The sequence below is a fragment of the Ictidomys tridecemlineatus genome, chromosome 13 (assembly GCF_052094955.1).
Source record: "Ictidomys tridecemlineatus isolate mIctTri1 chromosome 13, mIctTri1.hap1, whole genome shotgun sequence".
Classification (NCBI taxonomy): domain Eukaryota; kingdom Metazoa; phylum Chordata; class Mammalia; order Rodentia; family Sciuridae; genus Ictidomys; species Ictidomys tridecemlineatus.
The window spans coordinates 10,099,989-10,114,299 of NC_135489.1; the positions used below are offsets into that span (position 1 = coordinate 10,099,989).

The 14,311-nt window shown below is 30.6% G+C and overlaps 1 protein-coding gene across 3 annotated transcripts in view; it reads left to right on the forward strand.

The window, feature by feature from the left end:
* The window catches only part of Cdh19 (cadherin 19), a 76,993-nt gene that overhangs the window by 56,953 nt on the left and 5,729 nt on the right, over positions 1–14,311 (forward strand). For all 3 annotated transcript variants that reach the window (XM_078029906.1, XM_078029905.1, XM_078029907.1), the window contains one exon: positions 2,506–2,627. In XM_078029906.1, coding sequence (XP_077886032.1) covers positions 2,506–2,627 — 122 coding nt within the window. The remainder of the gene's footprint in view (positions 1–2,505; positions 2,628–14,311) is intronic.

Below are 14,311 nucleotides of genomic sequence, written 5' to 3' on the forward strand. Positions count from 1 at the left end.
TTTATCAGACAAATGCCTTTCTATGATAGAAGATCCCTATTGGAAAATTATCTAAGCATTTTTTGGTTCAGCATTGTAAAACAAAACAAAAACAATAATACCTATCTTTGAGTTATAAGATATATCCACAAAATTCGTTACTTCAACACTTGTATGTTTACATATGTACTATGAATAAAGTGCATAATCTGATAAACACTATAATTATGCCATATATATTCTGTTCAAGAGTGATATTAAAATATTTAAAGACCAGCACAGTAGAATGCAGGTACTTAGACAAGACTTCAGCTCCTAAGCTGCATTGGTTCCCCAACTGACCCACAGCCCCTACAGCATTAAGAAATAGCTCTATATGCTCTGCATAATTCACATGTTTACATATGTGTGTGGTAATGTACATTATTCAGTTAATAGAACATAAAATTTATAGTTTAAAAGATGACATATTCCAATGGCTCACACTAGAAACTATAGATATTACAATGTTGTTTATGTTGAAGAAAATAACCAAACAGCAATGATAGCAGAAACTGGGAATCATTTGAGGCATATCAGGGAAAATGTCTTCATCTTATCACTTCTGAATCACATTTTCACATATTTATTTATAAAAATTATAGTTTGTGGCTAAAAAGATTGAGTTCTGTGAAACTGCATATTCTAAACATTTTATTAAGTATTTTACAGATTAACATCTCAGCGATTTGTTAAACTATTTTATGTAACATCATTTTAAATTTCATAGTAAAATTTGAGGTCAATATTATTTGAATTTCACACACACATACACAAACACATACACATACACACACATACACACACACACACAAAACTGCAGCCTCTGTAATTTGCTTTCCTACTCTCAGTGATAAATGGATAGAACAATCACAATTATATCAGATTCCAAAGCCTGTTGTCTTAATCCTATGCTACGTTTTCCCATATTAATAGAGCAAATGAAAGAAAGTATGTGTTTCACTCAGTGTTTCCTAAGTTAAATATAAATACTATACTCCTCACCAGTCATATTTTTCCATTTTTAAACTTGCAAGACAATTATACTTAAATGCTTTTATTTTTATGAATGACTCAAAAGTAGGGTCTCAATTAGCTCCCATTGTGTGGCTTCCTTAGAACCAAACTTGAACAATCTATGAGAACATTTAGCCAAATTCCCGTCACTACTCTCTGAGGTGTCTCATTTCTCTCCAATATGTTGTTTCTTCTAAGTTCTCAAGTGAGTGAAACATGCATCTAGTAATACTAAAATGATTCAAGGGATTTTAAAAAAACAATTAAATACCAAATATGTTTTAAAGACTTTGGGCTTGTCTTGCCAAAATATGCTAGAAATTCTCTTAGAAAACAATTTTCTTGGCTGGGGATGTGGCTCAGTGGTTAAGCTCCCTTGGATTCAATTGTGATACCAGGAGGAAAAAAAGAAAAGAAAAGAAAAATTTTCTTGAAACAATAAAAACAAAATACATTTATTTTTCAGTTATACTTATATATTTGAAAATAAGGAATATAAATGCAGATAACATAAGAACAAAGGAAAAGAATTGGAAATGTTTGAATTCTCCTGAGAAAAACAGTAAGGCTTCAGGTTGAATTTAAGGGAAAAAATTAAAACATGAGATTTAATAAAAGTAGATATATTATTTATATACAAAATCATCAATGTTGAAATTGATCATCTGAAATAAAGTATCAATATTTTTAAAATATTATATTTATTTTTAAAATAAAATATAATTTTAAAATTATTGTACATTGTGGAACATTCTATTTAAACAAAACAATTTTTGTTTTTAAAAGGTGCACCTAAATTTTAGTGATTAAGAGAATTGATTGGTATATATTTTGGGGATTGAACCCAGAAGCGCTTAACCACTGAGCTTCATCCCCAGCACTTTTTATATTTTATTTAGAGATAAGGTCTTGCTCAGTTGCTTAGAGCATGGATAAATTGCTCAGGCTGGCTTTGAACTTGCAATCCTCCTGCCTCAGCCTCCCAGGATTACATCATACACCACGGTGCCCAGCTTGCCTTGTATATTCTTAAACAAATATTTCTACATTAACTGAAATCTCAGGCAATGCTGTATGGTAAATGGTTTCTCAATCTTCTGTCAGTGAAGTCAGGGAAATTAACAATACCTACATTCATCAGAATTAGGTGTGTTTATATAAATACTAACAGCAATTACAGGAATGAAGCAAGTTTTCCTTATACCTACTATTTTCCCACTACGACCAACATCCAGTGAAAGACACTTAGTAAATATTGCTTGAGGAGAATGTGTGAAACAGAAATTTTCCTTGGCTATATTGTTGAAAAATACATGAATCATTTGCAGATCCTGTCCTCATATAGAGATCTGGTGCTTTGGTTTTTCAAGTGAAAAAAAAGTAATATACTATGTAGTCTTGAAGGTAATTTTTCATGATTATAAGACATTATTATACTTATTTTTTCATTGTATATTATTCAACTTGTAGACAATGTTCAAAAGATTTCTTCAGTTCCTGTGTACGTACAAGTTCTAAATGTCAATGATCATGCTCCTGAGTTCTCTGAATACTATGAGACTTATGTGTGTGAAAATGCAGACTCTGGTCAGGTAAGAAAGCTTCCTAAATTACCGAAGTCTGAGTAACACATCACTGTTTTATATACTATACATAATGACTATATCACATATAATACTAATATTCATATGATATTATATATATATTATACTATAGTGATTCTATATTTCACATATTAGACATGATTAATATTTTATATGCTGTGCATAGATTTTGCTATATACTTATCCCACTTTGAAATGCTCTCATAGACACTTTAATTATCTTAATTACATGTTTCTGTTTTGTGCTAAACATAATAGTATATGTTTCTTTTTATTTAAAAAATTTCTAAAAACAAAGATTATTTTATTTTAAAAATTTCTAAAGACACTCTGTAGGGCACTCTGTATGATAGATACCATAGCTTATTTTTCAAATGACCCCTAATTTCCAAAAATTTTATAGTCTTATTTACAGAAATACAGAAATCAATATATTCTAAATGACATTAAATTTCTCAATGAAGCGAAATGGAGACCCTTTGTATTTTACAAAAGCAGGAATTACATTTTTTACCAATCAGGAGTAGTAACCAACCTTATGTTTTACTTTTAATTTTCTAATACAGTAGCAGATAGGAATATCTTAAGACATAGGTACATCATAATTGTTATTCATTTTTCAACCATAAGATACTGGAAATTGTTAATGGTTTTTAAACTGTTAAGTGAAGTATGTTCAATTATGTTTATGCTTGAACCATTTTATCCTGAAAATCTGAACTCTTGTAATTTTAAGCATATATTTTTTTAAAATACATGATTATGAATATGCAAATAACCTTTTAAATTTATTCATTTTTATGGGTTAAAACCCATAGTTTTTGAGAAAGTGGAAGATACAAAAGTTCTGAGTTTCTCCCTTGTGCTATACTGCCCAGAAATATAAAATTTAACAAATTTAGACATAAGGGAAATATGTGTAGACTGGTAGAGATCATTAAAATAAAATAAGAAAAGAATGCAAATGTACTGGAACTCACAATTCCCAAGGAAACTAGGCTTACATAATTTTTAAAAAAATTATATTATAAGTGGATTATTTCACTTGTAATTTATATGCTGTACATAAATTTTGATGTTTTCAAACATTTTATACTTATTTTTTCATTGTATATTTCTTGAACAGAAAGACAAATTTAATTTCTTGAACAGAAAGACAAATATATTAATGAACTTCGAAAAATCACTTTAACTAGTTTACATCTAATTAATGATTCTTTAAATATAGTAAATCTGTTTCCTCAAAATTTAAATAATTTGAAAATAATCAACATATCTTGCAATTTTCTAATCAATACATATTAAATTTATGCACTGAACATAAATCATATTTTACAATGATTGTAAGTACAATTAAATTTTAAAATTACATATTTCAACTTTTTAGTTAAAAGTTTTAATTGAAAAAAATTATTCTTAATTGGTACCTAAACATTAAAAATGTGCTTATTTTTTATGATTCTCTAATATATTTTATTTGTTTTTAATATGTGTTTTTAATATATTTTCCCAACAATATTAAGAATAAAAGAGTATCTATTAACTATTTTGAAATACTAGAGCATGTTTTAAAGGCAACTTTTTGTAGTTTACATGCTGGTAGTTTGGTGGTCTGTGTCTTTTTTTATTATTATTATTAATTAATTAATTTATTTTAGTTAGGTATATATAACAGTAGAATGCATTTTGATTCATTGTACAAAAAAATGTGCTTATTAATTAATATCACATTATGCTTCAATTAGGTTAAACACATATGTCTTCAAACATTTATTATTTCTTCATGGTGAAAATGACAAGATTTTTTTCTAGTTTTTTGAAATATACAGTATGTTAGGATTTTAAAATATATAACTCATATGGCAATAATTTCATAATAGCTGTGAATGTATTTAAATTGTCACCTTTATAAGAAAAACTCTAAAAATTTTAAAAAGTGGTTTAATATACTTCATTTTTCTATATAACTATGATGCCCCAGGTGGTAAGTCATTTACCAAGTAAGACTGCATTTTCAGTGCTTTCAGCTGAGCCAAGATCACTGAGCAGAAGACTTGGGAAGACAGCACAACTTACACATTGGAGGCTTGGGGTCTAGGCCAGAGTATTATATTTGGCTGATAAATATTTGTTGACTAAAGACAGGTGATTCTAATGACCACACTGTATTTTTTATTATAACTCCTCTATTGTTGTTTACAATAAAAATTATAAATAGCTATGTTAATAGTAACCCTTTTCTACTTTTGCACCATGTGAAAATGAGAAATATACATTTGATAGATTGGTTTTTCCTTTTTTATCGCATTGGAGTTCATGTGTAGCTCTACCACCTGAGTGGATGACACATTCTTTTCCAAGATTCTGGTTCATAAGCTACAACTCAGAAGTCAGTGTATTTATAAAAATAGGAGTAATCACATTTTTTTGAGAATGAGGGTACCACTTAGTGACAGTGACACCATGCTCATAGGTGGCTTTGGGCCATAGACTGAAGTGAATATCCCACTTATGTTTAGTAAAACAGAATGACTCAAAACAAGATATTTTGTAATGAAATCCTTCTTGTTTAATGACTTATAGGATGATCACTAAATTGTATATTATCCATATAATTATACTGTTTAACTCAGTATAATTATATGGATAAGATACAATTTTCAATTTGAGAAAAGTTAAATGGTATAACTTCACCTGAAGTCTCATAATCTTCATCTTTGATTTCATGGTAAACTTTACCAGTGTCCTGAGCCTACAGTGATAGTCTCTACTTTGGTATTCATATTCTGATTGACTTAAAATTTGTGAAATGTCTTCTCCTCTCAGTTTTCTTTTCCCTGTGCTTATGATAAAATAAAAAAATTCTGAATTTTTAACTTCTTACAATGAAAGCTCAAATCAAACTAAAATGATAGTGTGCCAGTCTTCTTTTAAATCTCTTTGAGAGTTAAATTAATACTAGGAGCAACACAATTAAAAGAAGAATATTATGGTGAAAATTTATTTCATTTTTACCATTCTGGTAGGCCTTTCATCGTACAAGTTTTGAAATGTTATAACTCTTTAGAAGCACATTTGAAAAAATTATGAGCAATGATGAAATAATTGTTTTAATGATGAAATATCTTGACAAAGTTCAAAACACATATCACTGTTTCCATAGTGTCTTAACTTAAAAATAGTGTCTTAAAAATTGCAATGTACCCATATAGTAATTGAAAAAAGAATTAATATTTTTTTAATTAAAGTAAGTTAATTATTCTTTCTTTATTCATTGGAACACTTGTAAGAATGAAAACAAAGAAAAAGGAAAAAAAACTTAGAATATCAACCTCTACATCTTGGTAGAACTTTTCAAAAGAAAATTCAAATACTAATGTTTGGTACAACATACTATAAAAGTATAGCCAAGATTAAACCCTACTAAGAAAGGAAGAAATATCTTTTGAATTTAAGGACATAAGAGTTCTCCTGCATTCTGATGAAAGTTTAAATGTAAAGTTACGCAGGAATATCTATAAAAGAGCATGCTTTTTTCTAGTTTACAGATGATTATACCATGCCTCAAAAAGGTTTAACTTTCCAACTCCACATAATTTACAATGGATTAAGTCAAGCCTGTCCTATGTACTTGTCTCCAAGAGGGGAGTTAATTGTAACTATTTTTGCCATAGTAATCTGAATAGCTATCCTTAAATTATTTTCATAGTGGAAAACAAATATGAAAATAAGGGTTTTCTCTATTGATTTGTAGAAAGAATTATATTCATGATGTTGAGGTCAAGAGTCAGTTTAATTCTCACCTCCTGTCTGGAATAATCATAATTCAAACTCAAAATGTCACATGGATCAGCCTTATTTTACAATCAATTTACTTTAAGGAGGAAGGACAGACATCATCAAATAATCATGAGGGGGACTTTCAGATGTAACTCTCAAATTATCTCAGTTTTATAAGTATCTGAAAGAATGTTACTCCACCCAAAACCAAAGGGAAACCTAAATATGTCTCCCCCCTGCTGCACTACAGGTGATGGACTGAAATCCATGTGCAGGTGATTTAAGTGCTACCACTGTGCATGACAACAAGGACTGTATTTCGTGTTCATTGAAAAGCCTTATTTTCATAGTCTAGGCATTAGTGCTATGATGTCGACAAGATTGTCCTTGTTCCTTTCATGTGTTTCTTTAGAGGTTAATAGTAGATTCAGACTAACTTGAGTTCAGATTTCTGTTTTGAAATGTTCTGACTAGGTTTTCCTCAAGTAAAAATCAAAACCAAACACTAAATAACAAAATAGCCGTTGAAAGAGCCACTAAAATCTTTCAAACATGCTATTAATCTCTTTCTCCCTCCTACATTTAGATAGTAATATATGAACAATTTATTGTTCATGAAATGTATTGACAGAAATCAACATATTATTTACTTTTGTAAGGTCTAGAAATTATATTCTATTACACAGTGATGAACTATCTAACATTGTTTCAGTTAGAGTGGGACAACATAGGTGATGCTAGACCCATGGCACCTAGGTGTGTGGTCTGCTGTTCCACCTCGTGGGTGTGAGAGTACTCCATCATAATGCCCCAGGGGTTAAAGCCCTGACAACTCATTTCTCACAAGTCTCTGTTATTAAGAGATATATGGCTGTATATCCTATTACATCAGAATTTTTATTGTTAATAGCATGGGGATTGAGCATTTTAATAAATTGATTTTGTATCCTGCTACCATCAAAGTATATAAAACTTGTGTAAAATGTAATTTGTATAAAAAGATGATCTTTCTTAATTTAGGAATATTATCCAAAGTAAGAAGTGTTTTTGAATGCCATTCACATAATAAAGCACCTTAAATCCAATAAAAAGTAGAATAGTCTTTCAAATTGGCTTCTAAATTAATAGAGCAACCAGATTAATGAGTCTTGAAGTAACACAATTTGAGGCAATTAGATTCTACAACAATCAATAAATCATCCTAGAAAATCAATTTTCCCTGATTACCTTAATGTTAACATCAAGATTATCAGATTTTTTTAAACTTGTATTCACAAATAATTAAGGGAAAATTCTTTGGATAGTGAAACTTGTTCTTTCAAGATCGTGATGAGACTGTGTCTCCAAGTTCTTAGCAGGAAGCCTGTTCCCTTCTGTGAAGACCAGAATGTGCTGCCAGGTGCGCTGGCATTGCATAGAAGCAGCGCTGTCTGCATGGACTGCAGAGGGCAGCAGACCCAGGTTCATGTCTTTGGCCAGATGTGTGAGGGTATCCGCTATTTACGATGCAAATGAAAAGTTGTGAGTCCCTCTGTAGCATCATTGCGATTGGCTTCCACTGTTTGAGTGGAAGGATGTAAGGTTAATTGTGTGCTGAGGTTACATCTAATGCCACCCTTTAGTAAGAGTTGAATGAAGTGTTTAAGAGAGCCTATGGATTATTTTTGCAATTTCCTATGAATCTATACCTATTTCAAAATACACAATTCAGAGAATCATTAGGTTGAAATGAAACAAAATAAAATATTCAAGTAATGCTGTAAAAAAACCAAAGGAGAGAGAATTAAAGCAATGACCATTAAGATTATTAGAGCATGTGATATAAAATCCTAAGGGATATCTTAGTCAAGAGATTTGCAAACATGAATATGTTCAAAATTATAAGTTACAAATATCATCATAGGATTTAAACTTTCCCAAAATAAAAAAAGGATCTCCAGCCTATTTTTTTTTAATATACGTTTTTTAGTTGTAGTTGGACACAATACGTTTATTTTTTATTTATTTTTATGTGGTGCTAAGTATCAAACCCAGTGCATCATACGTGCTAGGAGAGAGCTCTACTGTTTAACCACAACTCCAGCCCTCCAAACCATTTTAAGTAGCTCTACTTATGGAAAAAGTAAAAAAAAAATATGAAGTTAGACATTTGCACATATTAATTTCAACACAAATATGGTTGTAACAATATGTAAATTATTATTTTGAACAAGGTCTGAAGAATTAAAAGGTAATATCTAAAAACATAATGTTTTTAGAAAGGTAGCAAAACTTAATATTTTGAATTTATTAAAATTTTCCATTATGTAATTATATTATTAATTTCACTAATGATCATTTTATCAATTGCCGCAGTCCGGCTGCAGCAAAATAGCCAGGGGGTGACGAGCAACTTGTGTACATTGATACAGCAGGAGTAGGAGCCGTTTATTGTAGGATAAAAGCGATATTTATACATTCCACACAGCTTATCTAATTAACATAAACTAGATACAGCAGTCAACCAATAAGGAATCTCCATACTTAATGGCTTGATGGCGTTACTTCACAAACCACTCCCTCTGGCATTTTGCCAGGCGCCATCCAGACTTGTTTACAGACTCTAACAATTAATAACACAAAAAAGTTGCATTCTAGAAAGCTCTTTGATAAAATTGAACCAAATTTCTGCATTGCCATGAAATAAGTCAAATTTCACACATAATAAATATGAGAATGAACTGTTGTAACTAGTGCTAAAATCAATGATCAAAATCACATACTAAAAAACTTTACTATGCTTATATTGTTTGCTTTCAACTCCTCCTTTTCTCAATACTCCTAGCAAAAATATTAACACTCATCAAGATGCACATGAAAGATATATGGACATCATCCTTACTTCCTCTTATGTTCATTCTCCAGATGCAATAAATCACCAAGTTCCACTGATTCCATCTCCTCCCTGTCTTTCATATGTCAATTTCTGTTTTCTTCTCACATATCCTACACTACCCAGGACCTAACAACTCTTCTGAAGTGGATCCTTCTTAGATAGTTATGAAAAGGGATGCTCCTGTAATATCAAACTTTGCTTCTTTTAATCTCACACCATGTACATGGCAATGCATGCTAATTTTTTAATCAATTATATCTTAGTTATATTTTAATTATATATTTTTAATGATATTTTTTAAGCAAGGCTATACATATGAAGACAGTTTCCTGGACAATCATATTTCAGTGGTTGGTCAATGGTCAAAATAATACATAGTCCCTTTGGAAATGGGGAAAAAATATTGTTTGGGTGACATCATGTGAAGCACAGCATACCCAAGGGGAAATTGTGGGACTCACAAGCTCTGTCTCCATCTGGAGTTATGTTGAGTATTCTAAATTCATGTAAACACTTCATTAATTTCTGTATATTTCTTATTATAAATAAATCTTATGATTTTGATTGTTAGCATCCTTTTGAATCTCTTATCAGGAAGTCTTCAATAACAATCAGTGGGTCCCTGGTATCATGACAACAGTTTTTTCATACCTGCTTTAAAAATGTGCTCAGAAAGAGTTTTTCAAAAACTAATTAATTTCCATGGTCACAAGACCCCCAAATAAAAATGAGTGATCATGATTTTCCCCAATTTAGAACTTGTGATTTTCAGTATGAAGTCTAAACTCTGTAATATGCCATCTTAGAACATTTCATGATGCACACAAGACTCACTCTGCAGCAGGTTTTCTAATTTCAGTATATATCCCAGGTCCTCTGACCCTATTTATTCTGAGCATTATGGACTTTAGGTGTTTTATGTATTTCAAGTTCTTCCTCAACACTTTGCAGGTTTGTAGTTCTGTTTCTCTCTCTCCTCCACTAGAATGTGAACTATAGGGACAGACAGTGCGTGTCCAGGGTCTGGAAGCACTTGGCATGTTCTTGCCAGTGACATAGGCATCAAATGATTATATCAAGACATTAGTCAGATATTTTTGTACTTTAGTAGTTTTCATTCATATGTTTATTTTGTACAACATTTATAAATTTTGAAATTATCCTAAAGGGAATTGAAATTATACATTGAGATAAAACTTTAAGAATATATAATATATAATTTTTAACCGAACATAGATTTATTTCTACAAGAAAATTGCCATTAAAAGTATGTAATCTAATTTTGTGAGATTCATTTTTGGAAATTGAGTATTTCTCTGTCTCTGTCTAGGACCAGAATATAATACTACCATGAACTTCTCAAAAATGTTTTCCCAGTAAACTGCTAAATAGGCAAAACTAGAGCAAAAACACTACTGTCCATATTTTCTTGTTGGCTCAACTATTACTACTGTATTAATTTTTACTTTTAGTTTTTGAACAGATATTTTTAAATTCTTTTGAGTTCTATAGATTATTTTTGTCAGAGTGGGTCTATTTTATAATCATTTTCCCAATAAATTAGTACAGAAGGTGATGGTCTAATTCAAATTTATGAACAGTGCTTTTCTGACAATGGGAAAGAATTTGCATCTTTAGCCTACTGCAAGGTACAAATCGATAGAATACATACATAATCAAAAAGGCAGATGAAATTTAAAAAAAACTATGTCATTTATTTATTGCAATTCCTACTTTTTCTTTGACATCTTTGTACTGAGGAATATTGCTTACTAAGTACATTTTATAAAATTAATTTATGAAAATTATTGCTCATTTTCTGTGTACTGATTCAATTTATGTTTTATAATCTTTAGCAATTTACTCCTAGACTTATTTTAGAAGTAGGTTTTATTGGTAGCTGATCTACAAGAAAAGGAAACAGAGTCAAATATATTGTTGGAGACAATAGCAGCTTCTTAGTGTAGTTGTCAAAAAATTTGTGCTTTTCGAACGAGGATAATGAAGCTAGGAGTGACATTTTAGTAAGCGGTCCTATGTATGCCTCTTCTCTGGAAAAATACACAGTGCAGTGATTATCTTTCTTCCCATGATTATCTTCAGAGTCAAACACTATTTTTACTCCATCAAATAATTAAGTGGAAACTTATGAAACTGCCAATATTAGACCATCTTTGACCCACAAAAGTTAATCTCATTTACTTCTACCTATTATATCTCTGCCCTCTTGGTTTTCACGGGCTAGCATTTGATCTGGGTGACACTTTTCCCATTAATTCATGTTTTACTCAAGAATTAGTTCACTTGCTTACTTCTGGCCTAAAAATACTTCCCTGTCTTTCACAGGAAACCTCAGATTATTTTCTTGCTTTTTAACCATTATTTTTGATCTATATCTACTCTGTATATTATAAATGTTATATTATACATTTCTCTGTATGTCTCTGTCTTTTACATAAGAAATGTCCTGGTTGGCCTTCTCTGTTCCATTTCTTTTTTCAGCAACTTTATGTCCTACGTGTAAGGACAGTAGCAAACCCAGGGAAAGAGCCTTGTGCCTGATAATCCTCCTGTAAATCTCTTATCTCAAAACATCCGAGACTGAGATTGCATTGTCATTCTGAGCCAGCCCTTTTCTTACATAAAACTCAAGGTTAAATGGGGTCAATAACAGGATTTATTCAAAAGGGTTATGGCAAGATTAGGTGAAATAATATATAGAATAGCATTGAATCCATTGATGAATCCCTATTAAAAGACTCTCTAGGCTGGCACAATATATTTCCATCATAGAGTTCACAGTACTATAGATAGGAAATTGAATGTAGTATATGAGAAAGACATGGGGCAAAATTCTACCCAGAGAGAAAGGAGAAAATTAAAAGTATGAGCTCTTGACATTTGTTGTAATTTGGAATTATTCGATTGCTTCTATTTCCAGTCTTTTTAATCATGGTGGCTTGTTGTATGTTCCTAACTTTTCAACTTGTCTTTGCTTCTCTCATAAATATAGAAGGGCAGAAATGAGTCCCAAGTTAGTCAACATAAGTAAATCGTTTAGACCTCTGGGCAATGTAACAAACAGGATTTTCTTAGAATTTTATTGAAAAATTAACACAAAGTCCTTTTCAATGTTATTTTGAAAGGAAAAATGAATATTCTCAGTGAAGAAATTTTAGTGTTGTCCTTTGTTAGGGATTTTTTTGTTTTCATGAAAAGTGTACATGTCACGTGTTCAAGGTTAATTCAATTGAATCAATGGTTCCTCATATGGACTGATTGGATTCTTATGTTTTAAGGCACTGGAATCCAATAAAGGATATTTTTATTTGAGGCTCAATTTATAAAGCAAATAGAAGTGTAATTATGTTTGTTGAAAGGAGACAGAGTTTTGAATCCTTGCCCTCTCGGTCTACTAATACTATAGTTGGGATAGTATTTTAAATGTATTTCAAAATATATTCAAAGCCTCTGCAGTCTTCTTAAGCCCTTATATTCAAAGTGGAGATTTTCACCATATACTCAAAATTTTGTGTTCAATATGGAGCATTAGGTGATAAGATAAAGTATCTGGTGTCTAAAAATCTAGAGTGTATGTGACATCAAAAATGATGTCATAAAAATGAATTTTAGAGTATGCCATCGATCTTACCTTGCTATTCATATAAGGAGATTACTAATATCATTTAGGACACCACCCTGTACAAATATCAACAAGAGAATGTTTTCACAAAGAAAACTTAATAGAAATATGCCAATTGGGCAATAAACTCTTTGATAAGTTAAAGCACAGGATCCTAAAGATGAATTTGAAAGTGTTCATGTCTACAGTTTTTAAACTTAGAAAATTTGCAAGTAGTAAAGCTGAGATTCACAGTATGAGACTGTTAGGACTTGTCCTCTCCTTACACAAAAACCTACACAAAACAACTTATATAAAAGCATATGATATTTTGAAATTAAAGTACCATCCTGATTCAACACTTGCATTAATTATTTTAAACATGGATTGAATGAAAATTTTTTCTTTTATTGTATTATTTAGTTATCACAAATTTATTATTTACTTAGGGAGGTTATAAAAAATATAAATGAATGCAGAGAAATAGACAAATTGCATTAGCCTCACAATGTTCTTTATGCATGTAGAGAGAGATTGGTTATTTGAAATATAGCTTCATAAATTTGTATTTGTCATCATGCAACTGAGGATGGTTTTGTCTGACACATTGTTAAAAGCACTTTAATTATAGAAAATTTAAAACACTAGCTTCTATACTCAATTTACTTCGATTTTCAGAATTAATCACAAATCTCACTATGCTATCTTGACAAGCATATCTTTTTTTGACAATAATGAACTACTTGACTGACACATTCATGTTTTGAAATAAAAGAATTAATTCAGAACTGATGTGTTCATATCTGCATTACTTCACCGTTTTATGATCTGAGATAAATAGTGGAACATATTTTGATTGAAAACGCTTTTCTTATAATCTTTATGGGTCAAAGGAAATCATATACTTTGCCCCTAAGCTTTAAATGCTTTATTCCCTCAAATCAATTAAAAAACTCATTACTTTAGCAAATACTTTAGTAAGACAATAACTCTACCCGTTTTGCACTCAGTATAAAAAGGAAATGTATAAATTCAGCAAGTCATAATGACTGGATTTCAGAAGAAGTCAGAATAAAGAAGGAAGTAAAGAAAGAAGGAAAGGGAAAATGTAGGAAAGGAGGGTAAGAGATGATGTCAAAATATAGCAACAATGTTCGAAGAACTTCCAACAAATTTAGCTTCTGGAATCCACATGATCCATTTATGAGAATGTATTATGTAAAATCATAACCCTCTTTATAAATCACAACATACAAATTATTGTTGCCTAAGAAAATGTTTAATCTTCTCCATGATTTGACAATTACCCATCTGTAGTGTTCCTAATTATTTGGCTAAAGTACTTAATAAAAGCTGAAAATAATAATAGCAGTGATAATTGCCCTGAATCAATAC